General features: G+C 40.6%; 2 protein-coding genes and 1 long non-coding RNA gene across 10 annotated transcripts in view; 2 read left to right on the top strand and 1 right to left on the bottom strand.

Moving 5' to 3' along the window:
* Positions 1–1,144: 1,144 nt before the first annotated feature.
* flii (FLII actin remodeling protein) lies at positions 1,145–20,425 on the bottom strand. The gene is made up of 31 exons (XM_089019444.1): positions 20,113–20,425; positions 18,568–18,678; positions 17,956–18,027; positions 16,304–16,384; positions 15,087–15,334; positions 14,889–14,992; positions 13,791–13,966; positions 13,550–13,707; positions 13,368–13,452; positions 12,675–12,822; positions 12,267–12,397; positions 11,695–11,802; positions 11,511–11,615; positions 11,265–11,444; positions 11,102–11,184; positions 10,946–11,020; positions 10,750–10,833; positions 10,459–10,630; positions 10,296–10,403; positions 9,571–9,762; positions 8,819–8,917; positions 8,651–8,740; positions 8,429–8,568; positions 7,527–7,734; positions 6,423–6,577; positions 5,980–6,040; positions 5,754–5,882; positions 4,789–4,895; positions 4,585–4,690; positions 4,445–4,510; positions 1,145–3,036 (listed from the first exon to the last, which is right to left on the bottom strand). The coding sequence occupies exons 1-31, from the start codon at positions 20,173–20,175 to the stop codon at positions 2,902–2,904; spliced, it is 3,780 nt and encodes a 1,259-aa protein (XP_088875570.1). The 5' UTR covers positions 20,176–20,425; the 3' UTR covers positions 1,145–2,901.
* On the top strand, positions 9,651–18,558 carry LOC148885205 (uncharacterized). 7 transcript variants are annotated; one of them, XR_016118133.1, is made up of 6 exons: positions 9,651–9,786; positions 12,273–12,377; positions 12,612–12,830; positions 13,318–13,469; positions 17,962–18,054; positions 18,316–18,558. It is a non-coding gene; the product is annotated as an uncharacterized LOC148885205 (long non-coding RNA). The 7 variants fall into 7 exon arrangements; XR_016118132.1 differs by having other exon boundaries at positions 17,962–18,558; XR_016118138.1 differs by having other exon boundaries at positions 13,335–13,469; positions 17,962–18,558.
* Positions 20,426–20,665: 240 nt separating the features above from the next.
* The window catches only part of desi1a (desumoylating isopeptidase 1a), a 56,256-nt gene continuing 54,100 nt past the window's right edge, over positions 20,666–22,821 (top strand). The window contains exons 1-4 of one of the 2 annotated variants that reach the window (XM_089019471.1): positions 20,666–21,138; positions 21,421–21,442; positions 21,712–21,781; positions 22,402–22,511. In XM_089019471.1, coding sequence (XP_088875597.1) covers positions 21,048–21,138; positions 21,421–21,442; positions 21,712–21,781; positions 22,402–22,511 — 293 coding nt within the window. In that variant the 5' untranslated portion in view covers positions 20,666–21,047. The remainder of the gene's footprint in view (positions 21,139–21,420; positions 21,443–21,711; positions 21,782–22,401; positions 22,512–22,821) is intronic. The other variant, XM_089019472.1, reaches the window with a different exon arrangement.

Below are 22,821 nucleotides of genomic sequence, written 5' to 3' on the forward strand. Positions count from 1 at the left end.
ATACTTGAATAAATACTGTATTTATTTAATGTGATGGATTACCAGTTTGATATGCATTTCTCAAGTTACATTTAAGTTTAATTAATTATGATAAGCATTGATTTCTCACAATAATGCAGAAAAGGGATTCAATATCTAGGGATGCATCTGGGAAATTGAAAAAGGGGCCAGTTATGTCTGAAAAAGGGGGCTAAATTCAAAAATTGATTGACCCCATTTCACTAGATTGCCGCATTATATACAACTGAAATAAAACAATATTTTCTAAATTACAAGAAAAAAACATGATTAGAGTAAAATACATTTTTCTAATAGATCAACAATTTTAATTCAACTCAAATTTATTTAGAGGATTATTCATGTTCTAATCATTTGCCATGTTCGATATAACTAATGCAATGCACTATGGGTAAATGTTCGATTATGTCTTTCGGCAGTTTCCGGCGCATCACGGAAAAGCCTGATATATCCTCTACCACGACTTTGGAACGCACAGAAATAAATTCAAGGTGATTGATATCGGTAAGGCAAGATGGCAGACAACAGTTAAACACTTCTGATAGAAAACGAACAGTTTTCAATTGCGGTTTACCTAAATTTGATTCTTTAGCTATTTTAACAGAATTATGTCATGTGGCGCAGATCATGTTGCAATATGCGCTAATTTATTCTTAAGGGACAACCAACACCATCTTTTTGTTTCCTAACTTGCAGCAAAAAAATGTTTTATAGCATCTAAAATACCCAAAACACGCAGGCTGATGTTTTAGTCAAATGCAAAACATAAAATAAAAATGACTTAGTGTCCCAAAACTGCCACAAAATGAACTCGAAAACTGGGCAGATTCAGAAAGTCCCGCCCCCTTGTTTGTGACATCACTATTGGTCACACACTGCCTTGCTCCAGAATCAAAACAATGGCTTCAGAGAGTTTAGATTCGGAGAAGATGCTTTCTTGTTACTCATCCAGTTATGAATATGATTCAAAGAGTTCTGAACACATCGTATCAGAATCAGAAAGACTAATAGTCCCACAATGGTGAACATTTTCAATCTACAGCAGCAAAATTGAAAGGGGGGGGTGAAAAGATAAAAACAAAGTATTCCATATAAATAGAACGCAAAGTTAAATAAAGCAACAAGGATGATTATAACATGTGACATTTTATTTATTTTTTTAAATACAAAATACATCAATAAAAGCATCAGCAGGTGGCATCGTGCACTCTTAACAGGCACGTAGGTCACCCCGAGAGGAAAGACAATTTTGTCTGTCAATCACAAGATTGAAAAGAGAAAAATAAAATAGAGATTTGATATGAGCTTCCCATTTAAAAGATCTCAACAGTCGATTTTAAACCCGTAAAATCTCACGTCGAGTGGCCCTTTGCTCGCAAAGCGCCAAATAAGCAACTTTAATCCGAGTGAGGTTCTAAAAGCGGCGAAGCGACACCGTCGTGTGTATATCAAGTACAGTATTTGGAAAATAAACATTCCACCCAAGTGCCACAATAATAATCATAATACATTTCATTTATAAGCGCCTTTCAAAACTCTCAAGGACAACCCGTATAGTCCACTTTCCAAGTCCTCAATTTAACAAAAAAATATAATAAAATAATAGTTTCATATGAGCTGTGTAAAATGGCACGAAACATGTACGTCCAAATATTCTTAGCGGTATGCAGATTTGCTAAGAATGTTCAATATCCTGTAACGGGAGTAAAAAAATGTTTAATAATAATAATGACATTAATAATAAATTTTATTTATAAGCGCCTTTCATAACTCCCAAGGTCACTTTACAGTCACAGGATACGTTTTTTCTATGGGTTCACTCAACCCGGAAGTAACTCAAATAGATAGAAAGCTAGCTACCTAGCTAAGAGATAGCTAATAATAAAAAAAATAACACATTTCATTCATAAATGCCTTTCAAAACTCAAGGTCACTTTACAGTCACAGGATAAGTTTTTTTTTTTATATGGGTTCTCAACCCGGAAGTAACTCAAATAGATAGAAATCTAGCTACCTAGCTAAGAGATAGCTAATAATAATAATACATTTCATTTATAAGCGCCTCTCAAAACTCTCAAGGTCACTTTACAGTTACAGGATAAGTTTTTTCCTCTGGGTTCACTCAACCCGGAAGTAACTCAAATAGATAGAAAGCTAAATACATAGCTAAGAGATAGCTAATAATAATACATTTAATTATAAGCACCTCTCAAAACTCTCAGGGTCACTTTACAGTCACAGGAATTTTTTTTCTTCCATGGGTTCACGCAACCCGGAAGTAACTCAAATAGTTAGAAAGCTATCTACCCAGCTAAGAGATAGCTAATAATAATAATACAATATTTCATTTCCAAGTCCTTCAGTCTTGTGACTTTGAGTTTTGAATCCCGCTTGTAAATGAAATGTATTATTGCTATTTTTATTATTAGCTATCTCTTAGCTAGGCAGCTAGCCTTCTATTTATTTGAGTTACTTCCGGGTTGAGTGAAGCCATAGAAAAAACTTAAACTATGACTGTAAAGTGACCTTGAGAGTCTTGAAAGGCACTTATAAATTAAATGTATTATTATTATTATTAGCTATCTCTTAGCTAGCTTAGTGGCTATCAAAAGAACGCTTAATCAGACAGATGCGTTGAGATCTAACAAAGCTGTGTTATTTCCCAGATGGCATAACGTAAAATATGTATCGATCCAAATAATTTGTAGTAAGCCTTTCATTGCTTGTTCAGGCACACAAAAAATCCTTTTTTTTATTCATTGTTTCATGAATTGATGTACTGTGAGACTTATGGGTTATTTTATAGTTTTAAATTTGGCCCTCGACTGGTATCATACGGATGAGACGGCAGGCGATTGAATGAAGTTGTCAGCGTGCGAATGTCTATGCGGGGGGAGTTTTGAAAGCCCCCCAAGCGTGGAAGCAGCGTGTGAAGCAGTGCGGCTCGTTTCCCTTGCGCACTAGTCGCAATTTTCTGGCTTGTTGCTTTTCTTTGGAGCGCATGTGCTGGATGTACACCTGGAAACACAAGATACACAAGACTGTTTGACATCAACCAAAATACATTCATTGGATTGTGATATTTCTAAATTGCAAATGGAAAAAAAAAATCCTTCCAATATATCAAGTACTTTAATTAAAGTCAAATAATTTATTCATACATAAAATAAAATAAAAAAATCATACGGTAAAGTCTCGTTATATCGATATTCAAGGGAGTCCGAAAAAATATCGATATAACCGGGACTATCGATATATCCGACCCTGTTTGCATGTAATTTTCTCCGTGCGTGCATAGAAATAGTATCGATATAACCGGGACTATCGATATATCCGATATCGATATAACGAGACTTTACTGTATTTCTTTACTTACTACACAATTGATGATATGCCATTTTGATATAGTAATAATAATAATAATGATTCAACATCATTCCTCACAATTTTGGTTAAATTAACTCATTCACTGCCATTCATGAATTTATTCGGGAATTTAAAATATATACAGTAAAGTCTCGTTATATCGATATCGGATATATCGATAGTCCCGGTTATATCGATACTATTTCTATGCACGCACGGAGAAAATTACATGCAAACAGGGTTGGATATATCGATAGTCCCGGTTATATCGATATTTTTTCGGACTCCCTTGAATATCGATATAACGAGACTTTACTGTATATGTAAATATGTTTTTTCTTGTTTGGGTGCCAATAAAGCGGTGGCCATGCCCTCTGGCAATGTTTTCCCCTTCCACAATGGGGCAGCATTTCCATTTTTTCCATGTTTTGTTCCATCTTCAATTGTTGTTAAAGCACTATAATCAAATCAATACTGTATATATGTGTGTATTAATAATAATACATTTCATTTACAAGCGCCTTTCAAAACTCTCAAGGTCACTTTACAGTCAAAGGATAAGTTTTTCTGCAGGTGAGCAGCGGCAGCCACAGGGGCCAGCGTTCACTCAACCCGAAAGTAACGCCAATAGATAGAAAGCTAGTTAGCTAATAGATAGCTAGCCAGCTATGTAGCTAGCTAGCTACATAGCTGCCCAGCTAGATAGCTATACACGTGAAACAGCAGGTGGCTGCCGCTGCTCACCCACAGAAAAAACTGATCCTGTGACTTTAAAGTCATCTTGAGAGTTTTGAAAGGCGCTTATAAATGAAATTTATTATTATTCTGATTTAACAACAGCTGGAACAAAGAGGTAGAAAGGAAAAAAACGTTGCCAGAGGCCATGTCCAGCGCTTTATCAACACCCAAGCATGAAAAAAAAAACGAATAAATTCTGGAATGGCAGTGAATGAATTAACTAAACTTGTTTTTTTAGCTATTTTAACAGAATTATGTCACCAGTAGCGCACATCACGTAGCAATATGCGCTAAACTAACAAACAAAAAAGACGTAACTGACCTGACAGGCTTTGAGACTCAACTTGATCTCCACCTGGCTCGTCTGCGTACCGACCCACATGTACACCTGAAGGCATCGCGACACAGTTCAGGTTTCGCTCACATCCTCCGTCATCATTTTTATCAATCCTTTTACTTTACCTCTTGGCCGTTATCCAGCAACATGATGTCATCGTCAGCCAAGTCGTCCTGGCAGAAGTCGGAACATTTCTCCGACACTGAGAAATAACCTTTTTCGTTGGAACATCTGAAAAGTCAAAGATGGGAGGGGGAGGGGGGGGGGGCATGGTGGAAAAGATGCATTGTGGACAGTTTGCAATGAATTTGCCGTCATCTTGAACGCACCTAAATAGACGAGCATATTTCATGTAATCTGCATCCTCATCGTACTGCTTCTGAGCACCGATGCCGACCCAGAAGAAGTTCTCCGGTTCCTCCCCCTCATTGATGACCTTGGAACGGCGACAAAAAAAGGTATTTGTTTTGTTTGTACTAATTTTGCGTGTTAATTCTGACTTTTTTTTTTCAATGTACAGTGACACCTTGGCTATCGAACTTAATTGGTTCCCAGGCAGTGTGCACCCCAAAAAATAATTGCCCATTGGAAGCCATTAAAATGAGAATAATCCGTTCCCAGGTCCCCATAAAACATAATTTTCTAATTTTCTAAGCCTTAAAACTATACAAAATATACCTTATTTTATATATAATAAATGTGCTATGGTTCTATAATTAAAGAAATAAACTGTACTGTTTAAGAAAGTCATTTTATTTAGCTCTGTGATGGTCGTTGATGGCTTGATGGAATGGAGTGGCTGGTTTGATAATTTTACCTAGTTCCTCATCAATTGTGTTCTGTTTAGCTGGGTTGATAGCTTTTTGCATCAAGTGTACAGATGGCTTGTGCGGGTTATTTGTGGAGCCTGATTGATGGGAATTTTAACCTTGCAGTCTACACTCTGCCTTTGAACTATCAAAGTTGAAACAAGTCAAAATTTCACTGTTTTATATCCATTTTCTCACTGTCTCTATGTCGTCTGCCTGTCTCTTTAATGTTTAACCCCCCCTACTAACTGCTGCGTTCTTGACCAATCACGTGGCTTTCACCCAAGACTGGAGGCGGAGAATAGGAGTAAAAACAAGTCGGCTGCCATTTTCATGTTAGGAACTCCGTGTGTATCCCGAAAAATAGTTCGTATGCCAAGGTAAACTTTTCATAAATTTAACATTCGTAACCCGAAACGTTCGTAAGCCAAGGGGTTCGTAGACTAAGGTATCACTGTATAGAAGTCATTTTAATGTTGTGGTACCTGTTTGCTGTAGGTGTCGTCAAACATGCTGTTCATGATGTCCTCTGCAAGCTTGGCCTCATCCGGGTCGGCGGCTCGGCCCACCCAAGTGTAAACGATGCCCTGGTTGTCTGTGCTCTCGAAAGGGACCTGCAAAACCACACGGACACCATTCCCAAGGATGCTTCAGGACTGTTTTCGAAGCTCTATGGAGAATTCCATTTGAGGTGTGTTAAACGATGCTCACTTTGAGAATGAAGCAGAACTCCGAGTTGAGATTGCCGGAGTCCGTTCCGATCTGGATGGTTCTGACGGAGAGAGATAAGACATGTTCACTCATTCACTGCCATTCCTGAATATATTCAGGTATTGAAAATATGATATTCCCCAAATTTGTTCGGGTTTTGTTGGGTTGAGTGAAGGCCTAGCTAGCTATCTATTAGCTAGCTAGCTTTCTATCCGAGTTACGGAGCTATTTCTTAGCTAGCTAGCTTTCTAGCCGAGTTACTTCCGGGTTGAGTGAAGGCCTAGCTAGCTATCAGTAAGCTGTCTATTGGATAGCTAGCTTTCTAGCCGAGTTACTTCCGGGTTGAGTGAATGCTGGCGCGTGTGGCTGCTGCTGCTCACCCACAGAAAAACATATCCCGCGCTTATAAATGAAATGTATTTCATTCAGAAGCGGCTCGTTACCTGGTGCAAAGCGCACCCCCATTGGTGCGGGTGTGATACAGCGACGGCTGGGCCGAGTCAGTCTTCTGTTTCCTTTTCCCTTTGTGGATGATGAATTTCCTCTTGAAATGGGACAAGAACTTGGGGTTCTCCTGCTGCTGGGTCATCCGTACCACCTGCGGGGATATGCCGGAGCCCATTATTCCTTTGTTCAAATACAGTGATACCTTGGCTTACGAACTTAATTGGTTCCCAGACAGAGTGTGTAAGGCGAAAAGTGTGTATCTCAAAAATTAATTTCCCATAGTAAACCATTAAAATGAGAATAATCCATTCCCAGGTCCCCATGAAACCATTTTCTACTTTCTAATTTTCTAAGCCTGATTACTACACAAAATATACCTTTTTTATGTAGAATAAATGTGCTACTGTATTATAATTAAAGAAAAACTGTACTATATAATAAAGTTGTTTTATTTACTTTTGTGATGGTCGTTGATGGCTTGATGGAATAGAGTGGCCGGTTTACTCAGCATTGAACACCTGATGAGGAACGTAGCCGTCTTCTTTCACCATCTTGAGGAATGATCCCTTGTATGTGCTTTCTCTGCGATAATTTTACCTAGTTCCTCATCAATTGTGGTCTGTTTAGCTAGGTTGATAGCTTTTTGCATCAAGTGTACATATCGCTTGTGCGGGTTATTTGTGGAGCCTGATTGATGGGATATTTTAACCTTGCAGTCTACACACTGCCTTTGAACTATCAAAGTTGAAACACTCTCACTGTCGTCTGCCTGTCTCTTTAATGTTTAAACCAGCCCCCCCCCCTCACTGCTGCGTTCTTGACCAATCACGTGGCCTTAACCGAAGACTGGGGGCGGGGAATAGAGGAGAAAAATGAGTCGGCTGCCATTTTCTTGTTAGGAGAACGGGCTCGTTGGCGAACGACACATCACTAATTGTGGCAGCTCCGTGTGTATCCCAAAAATAGTTTGTATGCCAAGGTAAAAGTTTCATACATTTAACGTTCGTAAGCCGAAAAGTTCGTCAGCCAAGGGGTTCGTAAACCGAGGTATCACTGTTTTCAGAAGGCGTCGCTGGTCGTCAGGTGTGCATGTTAGTTACCTTGAGCTTTCCCGGGAAGAGACTTTCAAACTTCTTCTGCAGTGAGAAGGTGAAGGTGAGCCAGCCCATGTTGGAGGCTTGCCGGCCTTGCCAGAAGTACACCACGCATTCAAAGTCCTCCTCCGGCTGTTTGTCCTCGTCGTCCTCCTTTCCTTTGTCTTCGCCTTCTTTCTTCTCCTCGTCCTCGTACTCCACCGGCACCCAGTATCTGTCAAGATGTGGTGAGATGATTTTTACATAACTCATGAACTCAATCATTGCTACCAATATCAACACATCATCCTGAAATCATATAAAATTGCTAATTAACTTTGTGTGAATCATAGGAAATTAGCTTTCTATCTATTTCAGTTACTTCCGGGTTGAGTGAACGCTGGCGCGTGTGGCTGCCGCTGCTCACCTACAGAAAAACTTATCCTGTGATTGTAAAGTGAACTGGAAAGTTTTGAAAGGCGCTTATAAATGAAATGTATTATTATTGTAATGTATTTTATGTATTGTATTTTGGACAGCCACCCTCATTTCAAGCTCATATAACTCCATACCCATATAACTTAGGAATTGACAATTTTTTTTGATGAAAGAAGAGAGTCTAAGATTTCTTACACTGCATTGAATGTTTTAATAGTCCTTTAACGCAATATTCTGTAGGTCCAGGAATTTGAGTGACAATGACAAAAACCCTGGCACTGGAATGGACGCCTTTTTGCACATCGTCTGTCACCCCGTGACAGCACGATATCTCATGGTTTACAGCCATGTGGATTGGCTGTGCATCTTCTCAGCCACGCCCACCCCCCTCTGTTATTATTATATAACTACTTTGGGGATTTCCATCGATCGCGGTTGGTCCTTGGTCCCCATTTATCCTGAAAAACAAGCGTAACGCGACACAAACACACCTGCATAGGAAGACGTAGCAATCCTGAGTGAAAAAGTGTCCAAACTCCTCTTCTGGAAGACGAGCAAACTTTTTGCCCTCTAACACGAAGCCTTCCATGCCATCCAAGTCCTCGTTCCACTCCTCCATCAGCTGCTCCGCCTAAACACCGCATATGGGGTGAGGAGAACACATTAGCGAAGGTCGCCCGTTTGTGGCCCGGCAAGTACGTGTGTTACGTGACCTCGCTAAGAGGCATGGCCGCTTGTCTGGGAAGAAAGAGCGCCGTGAGGTCTGCTTTCATCTGGTCTTTCTGCTCTGTGTCTTTCTTCACCTGACGGATAAAAGCCAATGGAAACCATCAATCATTTAGATGAAGATAAATGTGACTGCTGGTGTCTCATTTCCAGACCTTGCCCTGTAAGCTGTCGTTCTGCTGGACTGTTTCCGCTGCTCTGGTGTAGTCCACCTTCAGTACGTCATCCCAGTTCTTGAATTTGGACTTAAAAACCTGACCGAGATGATAAAACGACGGGAAATGGTCAGTTCTTCGTGTTGATGTGCCTTTGCTGTTGATCGTTTTTTTGCAGGTCCCAAGGAGAGGCCGAATCCAGACAGGGAAAAAAAACATGACAGGTACTCCCTCCCAGCCCTGCCCCCCCTGCAACACTCCCACTGCCACACTCACTGAACCCTGAGTACATGCTGTACTATCATCCTGAACTCTATTGTTTCCGGGTTTTTTTCTGCAATACCTCACTTCAACCTTTTTTTTTTGTTTGTTTTTGCATTACTACACTACGTCACTTTACATACGACACTACCCTCACTTTACATTCAGAAATTACAGTAAAGTCTCATTATATCGATATTCAAGGGAGTCCGAAAAAATATCGATATAACCGGGACTATCGATATATCCGACCCTGTTTGCATGTAATTTTCTCCGTGCGTGCATAGAAATAGTATCGATATAACCGGGACTATCGATATATCCGATATCGATATAACGAGACTTTACTGTACATGTATTGTCTGTCTTTTTGTGCCACATAAGTGCCTTGCACGCTGGGTCCGAGAGGACATTAATTTCATCTGTGCAGTATGTCATGCATATTAGCATATTTGACAATAACTTTTGATTTTGACATTTGGAAGCGCTACCTGGCACTCGGTGCCTTCGAGGTTTCGAGTGACGCATGCGTGTTTGGGCCGGTGCAGCATGGAGCAGATTTCCTGACCCAGTTTTAAGGCGGCGGCTCGGACGAGTCGGGGAGATTTCCTCCCGATCCAGATGAACACGTCAGACCAGCAGTCCAAGATGTATACGCACTTGGTGTCCAGCAGCGACTGCAGCTGAGGAAAGAGGAGATGATGGAAGTAGGTCACGTAGAAACCGGCAAAGTGAACGTGATGCGCATCCAGACGCCAAACTATGAAAAGTACTACTTGACTCTGCGTACGGATCATTTGGGATTAATAATAATACATTTCATTTTTAAGCGCCTTTCAAACCTCTCAAGGTCACTTAACAGTTTTTCTGTGGGTGAGCAGCGGCAGCCACACGCGCCAGCGTTCACTCAACCCGGAAGTAACTCAAATGGATAGAAAGCTAGCTAGCTAATAGATAGCTAGCCAGATAGCCAGAAAACTAATAGATAGCTAGCGAGATAACTAGATAATAGATAGCTAGCCAGACAGCTAATGGATAGCCAGCTCGCTATCTAGCCAGCCAATACATAGCTAATAGATAGCTAGCCAGACAGCTAATGGATAGCCAGCTCGACAGCCAGCGAGATAGCCACCCAGATAGCTAATAGACATAAATAGCTAGCTCATTAGGGTTAGTCATGAGTCTGATCTGACTCATCCGAACTGGATTATCATACCAGTCTGAGCTCTGGCAGAGTGTCCAGTTTGATCTTGCGGTCTTTGTGCTCCACGGACAGCTTGTAGTTAATCTGAGGAAGCTCCAGATAGCCAAGACCCAACCCCACCTACGAGACAAGGTGTTAGCGATCATTCTGAAACAAACCAAACGCTTTGAATCACCTTGTACAGTTTAGGTCTAGTGGCGGAGAAGTCATCCGGAACGTGTTTCTTGATCTCCTCCGGTTGTCCACCCAGTATCTCCCAGAAATTTGGAGGCTCCTGGTTCTGTTTCAGAGTCGTGATCTCCGCCTTTCCCTTACGCTCATTCTTATTGATCTTCTCTGCAAATAACCTGGAGGGGGAAAAAAAACGGAGTTTGCAGGCGTACGTGGCAGTCAAGACTAAATCCAGCTGGACTTCAAGAAGATTTGTGCCATGCCTGCATTATGATAACCCTACCCCCTTACTGACCTGGCCTTTGTGGTGCCACTCAGCGTAGCATTGGCTCCCCTCCAAATAAAGATTTCCAGACCATTGTCCAGCAGGAAAACGTATCTGCCAGACAAAGAGAAGAAATCACAAGACCAGTACACGGATCGAGTACCCGTTCTGCTACTCAAATGGACCACGTCGTGACTATGCGAGAAGAACGTATAAGTAGGCTCACCGTGGGTCAAGTGAGCAAGACTTGGCAGGTACAGACTCCAGTCGGATGTTTTTCTTGCCGTAAACTCTGTACAACCTGATTTAAATAAAACACAGGAGGGGGTACGTTGAGTGCCTCGAAAGGCTCAATTTGTTTGACGCAGAGTCGGGAGTCGACCTGACGGAATAATGAGTGTCCTCCACAGTGTAGAATCCGCTAGCCGTGCCTCCCTCGATATACGATATCTCATTGTTGAAGACCTTGAAGACGAACGAGACAATAGAGGGACCGTCATCTACAGCGCCGATGAAAGCTCACCAACTTCAGTTTGACGACGTACTTCGCTAAACTCTTCGCTTTCGTCTCCCATCTCTTCCCTTATTGTCCTGCATTCGGCGCCGAGTAAATTCCTGAGGTTGACAGCGTGGATGGCCGAGCCGGCCTTCTTATCCAACGTGGCTTCCTGGCCAATCCAGTAGAAGATCTGCCAGCTCAAGGCTCCGTTGTCATCCAAAAACGTCTACGGTCGAGTGAGCAAAGGGATTTTAAAACTGAAGTGTGAACTCGTCCCATATTTACTCTGTACCTTGAGGACAATGTAGCAGTCGGCCTCGTAAAACTTCCCGTGAAACGTTTCATCCACTTGCATGGGAACGAAATTCTCGATCTGCCATACGCTTACGCCTGGCACCTGCAGTGAGTAGAAGACATGCTAACGGTGCATTTTCAAACGAAGAAAAGAGAAAATAAATTATTTGCAGAGAAATTACCTGCCCTGCATCATCCGTAAAGAACTCCGAGTAGTCCAGTTGAGGCTTCTCCAGACCCTGATCCCAGCGCCGGACCTTTAAATCTGCGTATTTTAAATCCCCATTTTCCTGCAAGATGTTCACAAGGGAATGAATCTTCCTCTCTTTGCCATATCCAGCTGGCTGGCTATTAGCTATCTATCCAGCTAGCTGGCGAGTTAATGGCTGGCTATCTGCTGGCTATCTGTTAGCTATCTATCCAGCTATCTGTTAGCTATCTATCCGGTTCGCTAGCCATTATCTAGCTAGCTAGTTAGCCGACTGTCTATTGGCTATCTGTTAGCTAGCTGGCTATTTATTCGCTGTCGAATAGCTAGCTAGCTTTCGATCTATTTGAGTTATTCCGGGCTGAGTGAACACTGGCGTGTATGACCCGCTGCTCACACACAGAAAAACTGATCCAGTGACTGTAAAGTGACCTTGAGAGTTTCGAAAGGCGCTTACAAATGAAATGTATTCTTCTTATTATTATTGGTGTTTTTTTTTATTATAGTAACGTCCTCCCGGTTTCCATTTGTACCCGATTTTCTCACCTCCAGGTTCTTCTTTTCTTGTGCAACGTCACTCATGCCCTTCAGCACCTGCTTGGCCTGATCATCCTGAGAACAGTCCTTCCTCCTCCTCAGCCTCATCTTTCGTGCCAGGTGATCTTTAGGGCTGGCCCCTATACGCGAACAAACACACACACACACACACACACACACACACACAGACGAAAATCATGGGTCGTGGGGACCTTTGTGAGATTTCAAACAGATAAATATTTTATAACCAAGCACGCCTGACTCCTCCATTGCATTTGTCTTTTCAGAGAGGTCTCATTAAAGTAATAATAAATAATAATAATAATAATAATAATAAAAAAGTGTCATTTTCAGGAGTCACAATCTAACACCGCTGGAACAACAACTAAAAGGCTTTGACGTCGACTACACGCGCACCTCCTCCAGCCGCGGCAACGGTGGCAGGCGAAGCTCCAGCCAGCCGCAACTGGTTCTGCAGGGAGAAGTCAATGTTGTACCATTCGGCGCCTCTATCGACTGGTTTCGGAGGCATCACAAGGTTGGGATTGTCGCGCACATCCAGTATCTAAAAAGGTGAATGTAAAAATGTATGAATCGGGGTATGTCTGAGATGTTCGATCGGACACTGTGGACAATGACTTGAACCCAGAAAGATTGTCTTTTACTGCCGGGAGGAGACCCAGCCATTCATGACAGACGTCTGAATTCTGCAGACCTCTGCCAAGCCATTTATTGAGAGTATATGCAAATTTAAGTGATACATTAGTAAGCGCCAAAACATTTTCTACCACGAACTGATAAATTTGTAACCTGGCTAATGAGCCCTTCCTGTGAAGGAGTTTCAAGTCATAAATTGCTCTGGTGATAAATGAGTTTCCCAAGTCTGTAAATTCTGAAATTCTGTCCAAGGCCAGATCTCCTAGATGAAGATGACAGTCTAACTTGCTGTGTCTGTTGACCTCAGATTGACCTCAGGCCATCTGTGCCTTTAGTTTGGTAGGCCAGCTAAGCATGGAACTTTTAAATATGATAACTTCTTGTTCTGTCTAATCTCTATCAGGGATTTCTTTTAATAAGGTAGCGTGCAATGAAGATACTGGGATACCGTACCTCCAAGTCAGTCAAGAAATGTACAGCCTCCGGCAGTGTCACAAGACGGTTTTTGTTCAGCACAAGCTTCTTCAGCTTGCCACACCTACACGCCAAAAAAAGGTACCACGATCGTATAAGTGATGCTCAGTCCAATCCTTATCCCAAGGCATCATACATACGGTGTCATCTCTTGGACTCACCTACAGAGTCCCTCTGGGATGAGCTCCAGGTTGTTGTTAGCCGCCATGAACTCTGCGAGATTGGACAGTTTTCCCATACCAGGCGGAACTCCGTCAAAATCCAGTTTGTTGGAGTTTATGTACAGCTTTTTCAATTTGGAAAGCTTACAGACAGCTGACTGGATAGAGACAGTTGTGAATGGTTATTATTTACAATGCAATGAATGTCACGTCAGCGTAAAAAAAATATTATAGTATTTACCGGCAATGAGGTGAGCATGTTGCGGCTAAGGTTCAGTGTTTCAAGTTGGGTCCACTGGTCGATGCAAAGGGACAGTTCCGATATCTGATTGCTACTTAAATTGAGTCTTTTTAGACTCCCCAGTGAATAGAGACACTCTGGTACCCGAGTCAGGTCGTTACAAGACAGGTCAACGTCTGGAGACAGAAAGAAGAAATTAGGATTTTTATAACCGTTGAGAGTACAGTGATACCTCGGTTTACCAACGCCTTGGCTTATGAACTTTTCGGTTTACGAACGTTAAATTTATGAAAATTTTACCTTGGCATACAAACTATTTTTTGGGATACACACGGAGCGCCACAATGAGTGATGTGTCATTCGCGAACGAGCCCGTTCTCCTAACCGGGAAATTTCAGCCGACCATTTTTTTTCCTCTATTGCCCGCCCCCAGTCTAACGTGATTGGTCAATAACGCAGCAGTGGTGGTGGGGGAGGGGGGTTACACAGAATGTAGACTGCAAGGTTAAAATATCCCATCAATCAGGCTCCACAAATAACCCGCACAAGCCATCTGTACACTTGATGCAAAAAGCTATCAACCCAGCTAAACAGAACACAATTGATGAGGAACAAGGTAAAATTATTGCAGAGAAAGCACCTACAAGGGATCTTTCATCAAGATGGTGAAAGAAGAAGGCTACGTTCCTCATCGAGTGTTTAATGCTGATCCATTGCATCAAGCCATCGACCATCACAAAGGTAAATAAAACGACTTTATTATCCAGTACAGTTTATTTCTTTAATTATAATACCATAGCACATTTATTAGACATAAAATAAGGTATATTTTATGTCGTTTTAAGGCTTAGAAAATTAGAAAGTAGAAATTGTTTTCTGGGGACCTAGGAACGGATTATTCTCATTTTAATGGTTTCCTATGGGAAATTAATTTTTGCGATACACGCTTTTTGCCTTACACATTCTGTCTGGGAACCAATTAAGTTGGTAAACCAAGGTATCACTGTATCTGACTTGGGATGATGGAGTTAATCCAGCTATTAAACTTTTCTGGGTCATAAATAAGTGGCCATTGAAAACCATTGTTGTGTGCATTACCTGCTAAATTCATTAAACCCTCCAAGCTTGTGGGCATATTGCTCTGCGTTCTTTGAGTGTTCCTCAGGTGGAGGGTTTGTAACGCCACCATGGCAGGCAGTTGGCTGGTCATGCAAAAAGACAAGCACAATTACACATGATCCAAAATATAAATGGGTCTAAAGTGACCAGAATGCCAACCGTTTTGAGCTTTCTTACCGCAACTGCGCATGCATCAGCGGGTTATTGTTAAGAATAAGAGTTTGTAAATGAACCAGACGCCTCATCTGAGGCGGCAGGCTGTCCAGCTTGTTGTCACTCAGGTCCAGATACAGCAGGTCTGTTAGGTTGATGAACAGCTGATTGGGGATTGAGTCAATGCCATTGTGGCTCAAGTTGAGGACTAGCATGTTCCTGCTGTTTTCGAGGTCTCTGGGGACTTCTGTTAACTGGTTGTAGCTCAGGTCCTTTGGATATAGAAAGAGGTTTGAAGTCAGTCGGAACGTCTGCAGACTGGAGTTTATTATTGAGGATGCGGTTAAAGGACAACCGACACCATTTTTTGGTTTCCTAACCGACATCAGAAAAACGTTTTAAAGCATCTAAAATACCCAAAACACGCAGGCTGATATTTTTCGTCAAATGCAAAACACCAATAAAAATGACTTAGTGTCCCAAAACTGCCACTAAATTAGCTCGTAACTGGGCAGATTCAGAAAGTCCCGCCCCCTTTGTTCGTGATGTCACGCCAGGATACTCCTTCACAAACTGACTTGCTCCAGAATCAAAACAATGGCTTCAGAGAGTTCAGATTCAGAGAATATGTTTTCTTGTTATTAATCCAGTTATGAATATGATTCAAATAGTTCTGAAGAGGAAAGCATACATGTTTGCAATCGATTAAAGAAGTCCTTCCGTATCAATTCGAGCCGTCTGGACTCCAACGTAGCGCCTAGAAAATGCACAAGAGGGCGCACGCGCTCCGTTGGAAGTGGGCTGATTTGTCCGCTGGGAATTTGTGTCAACTAGTATCAAATAGTAGTCTTGGTGCAACACACAACGATTCACCATTGCGTTATTTATGTAGTTTTTCTTCTAATTTCGTGATCAATACGGTGTTTTCAGATGAAAAAAAGTACCCAAAATGCATTGTGTGTCACTTTCTCGGTCAGGGGCGTTCCTGACGTGACGTCACGTCAGGCATCGTCACCACCTCGAAAACAAGACTTCCTGAATATTCAGTGCGAGTCTTAAAACGTCAAATATAGCTATATGCAGTGTAATCTTTGTAAAATACGCTTAGTAGAAGTCATTTGAAGTGATTTTACAAATTATGGACGCAACTTGTTGGTGTCGGTTGTCCTTTAAAGGTCGGCTGAACGCCGGGCAACAACGCCGTTGCAGGCCTAAATCAAAAGTAAAAAAAAATCATGTACCAGCACAGAAAGGTCATCGAGTTGAAAGATGTCATCTGGCACTCCTGAGTTTTTTAGGTTGTTGGCTCGGGCAACCACAGCCTGCACAAAACGAAATATGTATATGACAGTTGTACAAAAGTCAAAGGTCAAATGACAGAAAACCTCACAAGACTTAAAGGATGAATTCCCTCAATTGTGGACTTTTTTTTGGGGGGGTGAGACACCAGAATCCCAGTAAGAAAAGATGAGTGTGATGAACTGCTAATGGAAAAGCGATCCGTTCACTTTTATTGCGGCGATGGATTTTTAATAAAACAGGAACGGGGGATGTACTGCGCAGTCAGCAGAGTTCAGTCTTTATGGGATGACACCGTGTTGCAGGAAAAAGCGATGATGACCAATTAATTAATTTATAATTGTATTTTATGTATTGTATTCTATTTTACAACTGTATTTTATTTATTATTGTATCTATGCTTGTCTGTGAGTGTAAAGTGTCCTTGAGAGCTTTGAAAGGCGCTTGAAATAAAATGTATTATGATTATGATGATGATGATGATGATGATTATTATTATTATTATTAACTCATTCGCTGCCTTTCACGAATTTATTCAGAAATTGAAAATATGACGTAGAGCGCCATTCCCAAATTTTGGGGGGTTTTGTTTTTTTCTTCTTTGGGTAGTGATACAGCGGTGGCCATGGCCTCTGGCAATGTTTTTTTTTTTGTTTTCCAGAAGGAGGCAGTATTTCCCTTTTTTCCATGTTAGCGCTTTGTTCCAGCTTACAGCTGTTGTTAACGCGCTATATAAACCAATATGTATGTATTAATAATAATAATTAATAATACATTTATTTCATAAGCGCATTTCAAAACTCTCAAGGACACTTTACAGTCACAGGATATTTTTTCTGTGGGTGAGCAGCGGCAGCCACACGCGCCAGCGTTCACTCAACCCGTAAATTAATAGATAGAAAGCTAGCTAGCCAGCCAGCTAATAGGGAGCCAACAGCTAGATAGCTAGCCACCTAGATAGGTCGATAGCTAGATAGCTAGATAGTTAATTAGCTAATACACTGAATGTCACTATTAAATACACAGATAGAAAGCTAGCTAGCAGATAGCTAATAGATAGCCAACAGATAGCGAGCTGGCAGCAGCAGACACGCGCCAGCATTCACTCAACCCGTAAGTTATACATATAAATAAACAAATACATAAATAAAGAAAAATACCTAAAAACTTAAAAAAAAAACAAATATATACACAAATAGAAAAAATAAACAGATAAACACATGAATAAATAAACTGCATTGTATTTTGAACAGCCGCCCTCATTTCAAGCTCATATAACTCCCATATCATTTAAGAATTAACTTTTTTTCTGATAAAAGAAGAGAATTTACGTTTTTTTTTTTACGCTGCATTGAATGTTTATGTAATCCTAAAACTCAATATTCTATGTGTCCTGGAATTCGATTGACAATGACAAAAACCCTGGCACTGGAGTGGACACATTGTCTGCCAGGGAATGACTTATTTAACAATTTACAATTTAATGTTTATTTAACCTTGCATCAGAATTCAAATAAAGCAAAATAGCTTCTGGTATCTCACAACAGATTCTATTTGATCTAAAACGTTTTGCGCTGTGTTACGTGTTAATCACCCTCAGGTTCGGCAAACTGGAGAGCTCCCCGTGCAAGGTGCTCAAACTGTTGTGGCTGACTGAAAGATGCTCCTGAGAGAAGACAAGACCAAGATAAAAGTCAGTCATACAATCATTTCATATCGAAACAAAAAAAAAAAAATAATCATAAAAATATCCCTAATAATTTATTTATTCATTTTTTTTTCTCATGCGAACTTTATTTCTAAAAGGCAAAATGACATTAGCACACAGGTAGCTGCAAGTTTGGTTGTAGGCCACACTAAATGTTATCAGTGGAATTTGTTGTTTTAAAGAGAAATTGATAAAATGTCCACAAAGCAATCTATTGATTCAATCTTTTCTTGTTAACCTCCAAAGGTCCCCACTTCATTTCCAAACACGTGTTGTTTGTTGCAACTCTTATTGTGCAACGACCTATGACACTATAGCTGACAACATGCTGGTATGGTATCACAGGAAGGAATGCTGATTTGATAATAACACATTGTGATCTACTCTCCTGCACAAATTATTTCCACATCAGACAAAAAAAAATATCATCGCAAGCTCCTCTTTGCTATGATAACAATCAACCAGGTGCTCAGAAGTAAACAGCAATGCGGTTCTTACCAACTTCTGCAGAGAGGAGAGCTCCTCTGGAAGGTAACACAATCCCGTCCGGTTCAACTTGAGCCATCGTAGGCTACTCATGGATTTGACATGCTCGGGGAAATACCCTCCCTGAAAATCATATAAAATCGAAAATTTAATATTGACCAAACCCCTGAAGGCATAATAAGATATTGCCTAGCTAGCAACAAATAATAGGTATGCTACAGTGACCTATATTCCACCGCGATTGTTTCTGTCCAGTGAACCGAGCGCACTGTGTACTCGCAGTCGTATATCATTGCATTTTTGTGAAGTACGTCATTGTTTTTCATGGGATTTTCCAACATATGCATCTTATGACGTATTATACATCTTTCCCTCCATGCTGGTTGTTGAAATTTCCAAATATGAGAAACAGGGAAAAAAATGGATTGACATTTACGCTCTTTTTGCTCACACTACAGTTTATAAAGGTGAGTAAGTTGTATTTTTACAACTCATAGAAGTGGTAGAATATATATTTTTCTTCATAACTGCCAAGTTTCAAGCAAAAAGAAGCATTAGCATATATATTTCTAGAGCTCGCAATTTTCTTTCCTGGTATTCAGTGACGGCCATTTTTCATTCTTACGAAAATCTCCCTGCATTCGATCGTTGATATTTGCTAATTTATATTTTGAAGCATTTCTTGTTTTCTGTTCTCGTTTAGAATTTCAAAAGCTTTCCAATGGTACCTTACTCGTTAAGATCTGCCAAAAATTAAGAACGTTATGATAGTTTAAACTGTAATAAAGAACTTGGTCATAGATTTTCATTGTTTTAACTGTGTAATTACGGACAGAAAATCCCCTCATAGTTCAAAAATAAAAATGCCATTATAGAGTAATAATCTATACATCATTTGAAAGCTATTTAAATGCACTTTATGGTATTAGAAAATGTGTGATGAATTATTAGTGATTTTTTTTGTCACATCCCTACAAATAAGTACACGTGGCGTGAATTCATTTTACAAGCTCAAATTTTAACCCGGGTCAAAAAAAAAACTGCTTGTATTGACGTATATTATGGCATTCCTGTTCATCTACACGATATTATCACCGGTGACATGAAAAGTACATTCCAGTAGTTGTAGTAAACGCAGTTGTTACACAGATATTAAAAACCGATGCACAAATAACAGCTGTTCCACCGAACGAAAAGCACGATTAATACATTGACGTACTCAAATAATTCACTTTATTATTCTTCGCTAAATTGATTCCACTTCCCAAACGGATTTTCGAGCGTGTTCGATCGCACTCGCCATATGCTAAAAAAATCGGAGCGTTTATAAGACGAAGATCGCTTTTTGAACGTAGTTCGCGACAGTTAAAGACTGATTTGACTGCACTGTCTCGTGTTAAAAAATATCAGATCACCGGCTAACGCCCAGCTAATAGCGCAAAGCGAAGATCGTTTCATTTTGGTGGTCAATCGTTTGGCGATCCGATCGCCTTTCGCCAATTGGATGAGCGGTTAGACAGCCATTATAACTCGACACATATGGTTTGAAATTCTTACTTTAAAGTCGTTTCCACTGAGGTCCACCCCTCGTATAAAGGGAAGCACACCGGTGGCAGCCATTTCTGAAGAGTGATGTCAGCCGCAGCCAAGTTATTTTGGTGCAACTGAGCTCACCAGCTCCACTTCTTCTTTCTTTCTCCTCCTCCTCCTTCCCCTCCTACTACTGCTCCACCTCCTCTTTCTTCTCTTCTTCCTTTCCCGATTATTAAATGTGGAAACGAGGTGTCATACACGCGTTACCGCCACCTTTCGTTTCAAAATCTATCTTCGATAAATATAACCCGGCAGCGCCCTCCAATGTAAAAACAACAGACCTCCGTTTAGCCACAATTCGTTTTATTTTGACAGCATCAAAAGCGAAAGTGGTTTCTTTCCATCATATTCAAAGGCCCTTCCAAAATAAGACTGCCGTTTAGAGTCAGAATCAGAAAGCCTTTAATCGTCCCAAAATGGGGGAATTTGCAGTCCACAGCAGCAATTGAAGGGGGGGGTGAAAGGATAAAAAACAAGGCATTCTAAACATAATACAAAATGTCAGAAGACTATAACTGCACAAAAACGTTGAATAAAAAAGTGTACATAGTGCAAGTATAAAAGAAAAAGCATAGTGATATATCGAGCTGAATTTCATCAACATATCATACAGTACAAGAGTTCAGGTATTTTTTTCCGCGTGTGATTATTAAGAAGCCACCATTCGTTGTATTTTGACAGCATCAAAAGCGGAAATGGTTGTTTCCATCATATTCAAAGCCCCTCCCAAAACAACCCTACCGTTTAATCACCACTCATTTTATTTTGACAGTATCAAAAGCGGAATTGGTATTTTTACATCATATTCAAAGGCCCTCCCATTGAGCGGTGACTCGAAAGAATTCAACATTCGGTGATAGCTACCACTAAATAAGACATTTTCCCACAAGGTTTTCGCTATGGACAAGAATTCTACGCGATATAATGTGCAGTTATATATTTATGATCTTTCACGAGGAATGGCACGCAGCCTCAGTCCTATTATGCTTGGTGAGTAAAGACCACCGAATGAGATGTTGGCCCCCCTACGGCCTCGCTCATTAGCATCATACATTTAAACGAGGCTATTGACGTCTAATATCTTGTGGAAATAACGCGTTAAAATTGACACATGTCGCCATGCCATCGTTGATATTTTGTGGGTATTAAATGTACACGTGTAAAAAAAATGTGCTTTTAATATTTTCCCCAGCCACTTGTTTTGAATGTTTTTGTGCCGCCGCCTTTAGTTTCTAATGTAATGCCTCTTTTAATTTCCTTTTTTTTAAACAGGGAAGCAATTGGATGGCATATGGTAAGAAAACAAATTCGATTCATTCGCTTAGCGACGTAAAACGCTTAGTCATTTCAAGTTATCTTGACAGCTATTGTTGTGCCCACCCACCAACCAACCAAACCCACGCCCACAGCAGCTTATGCACACTTTTCCTAACACAATGTGTTGGTTACACCAGCTTCTCATGGTGCCATTATTTGTTGTCGGAAAATCCAAAGGCCCATGCATAAAGATTCTAGCCCATTCTAGAATGTTATTGCGGAACACATCATGTTATTCTTCCCTAGGCACACTGCCATCGTGGCCTATGGAGACGAGTGCTTTTTTGGGGTTGAAGGAATCTCCACCTGTTCACCTGTAAGTCCATTTTACTCTACATAATCATAATACATTTACAATATCCCATCAATCAGGCTCCACAAATAACCCGCACAAGCCAACTGTACAATTTGAAGCGAACATACAAGCAAGGGAACCAGCTATTAATGAAGTTTCTAGTGTGTCTGCCTGCATCTGTTGCTGTTAAAATATCACAACTTCGAAGATGTACATCCCAGAGCCTCTTGAGACACTTTATGCAAAAAGCTATCCGTTCCATCGAGCCATCAACAACAATCACAAAGGTAAATAAAACGACTATTATCCGGGAGAGTTTATTTCTTTAATTACAATACCATAGCATATTTATTATACATAAAATAAGGTATATTGTGTGTAGTTCTAACGCCTATTTAGTTGAAAATTATGTTTTATCGAGACCTGGGAATGGATTATTCTCATTTTAATGGTTTCCTATGCGGAATAAATGTTTGGAATACACACTTTTCGCCTTACACACACTTTCTGGGAACCAATTACGTTCGTAAGCCAAGGTATCACTGTACTACAATCCCCCCCATTACTTTGATATTAAAAAGTGATCGATCCATAATAATAAATTGGCAAGCTAAACTGGATTCTTTGCATGCTCTTTCCAGGGCGCAACGATGCTGGGACCCCCAGACACAGTTGTGGAACTCGGTGAGACCGAGGTTTCAGAGGAGATCTTCATGGAATATCTCTCGTCCTTGGGAGAAAGCACTTACAGGTTTCCTTTAAAACTTATTGACACCATTTGAAAGTATTTTTTTTTTTTTCAGATCATAATCTATATAGCTGGTGGCATGGTGTGTCACGGATTAACTCATTCACTGACGATGTGCAAAAAAATGTGTCCACTCGAATGCCAGGGTTTTTGTCATTGTCACTCAAATTGCAGGACTCACAGAATATTCAGTTTAAGGACTAGATGAACATTGAATTCAGCGTAAGAAGCCTTAGTCTCTCTTCTTTCATCAGAATAAAAGAGGTAATTCCTAAATGATATGGGTGAAGCTGTAACATGGACAACTATCATA

The sequence above is a fragment of the Hippocampus bargibanti genome, linkage group LG17 (assembly GCF_051943395.1).
Source record: "Hippocampus bargibanti isolate YZ-2025 linkage group LG17, ASM5194339v1, whole genome shotgun sequence".
In the NCBI taxonomy this organism is placed as follows: domain Eukaryota; kingdom Metazoa; phylum Chordata; class Actinopteri; order Syngnathiformes; family Syngnathidae; genus Hippocampus; species Hippocampus bargibanti.

What these genes read in the sequence shown, in the direction of transcription:
- flii (XM_089019444.1), bottom strand. Translation starts at nt 20,175, where the DNA reads ATGGCTGCCACCGGTGTGCTTCCCTTTATACGAGGGGTGGACCTCAGT. An exon ending in ACGACAGCTTACAGGGCAAG is followed by an intron (nt 8,741 to 8,818) that starts GTCTGGAAATGA and finishes TTTATCCGTCAG; the next exon opens with GTGAAGAAAGACACAGAGCA. An exon ending in AAATATGCTCGTCTATTTAG is followed by an intron (nt 4,691 to 4,788) that starts GTGCGTTCAAGA and finishes TTGACTTTTCAG; the next exon opens with ATGTTCCAACGAAAAAGGTT.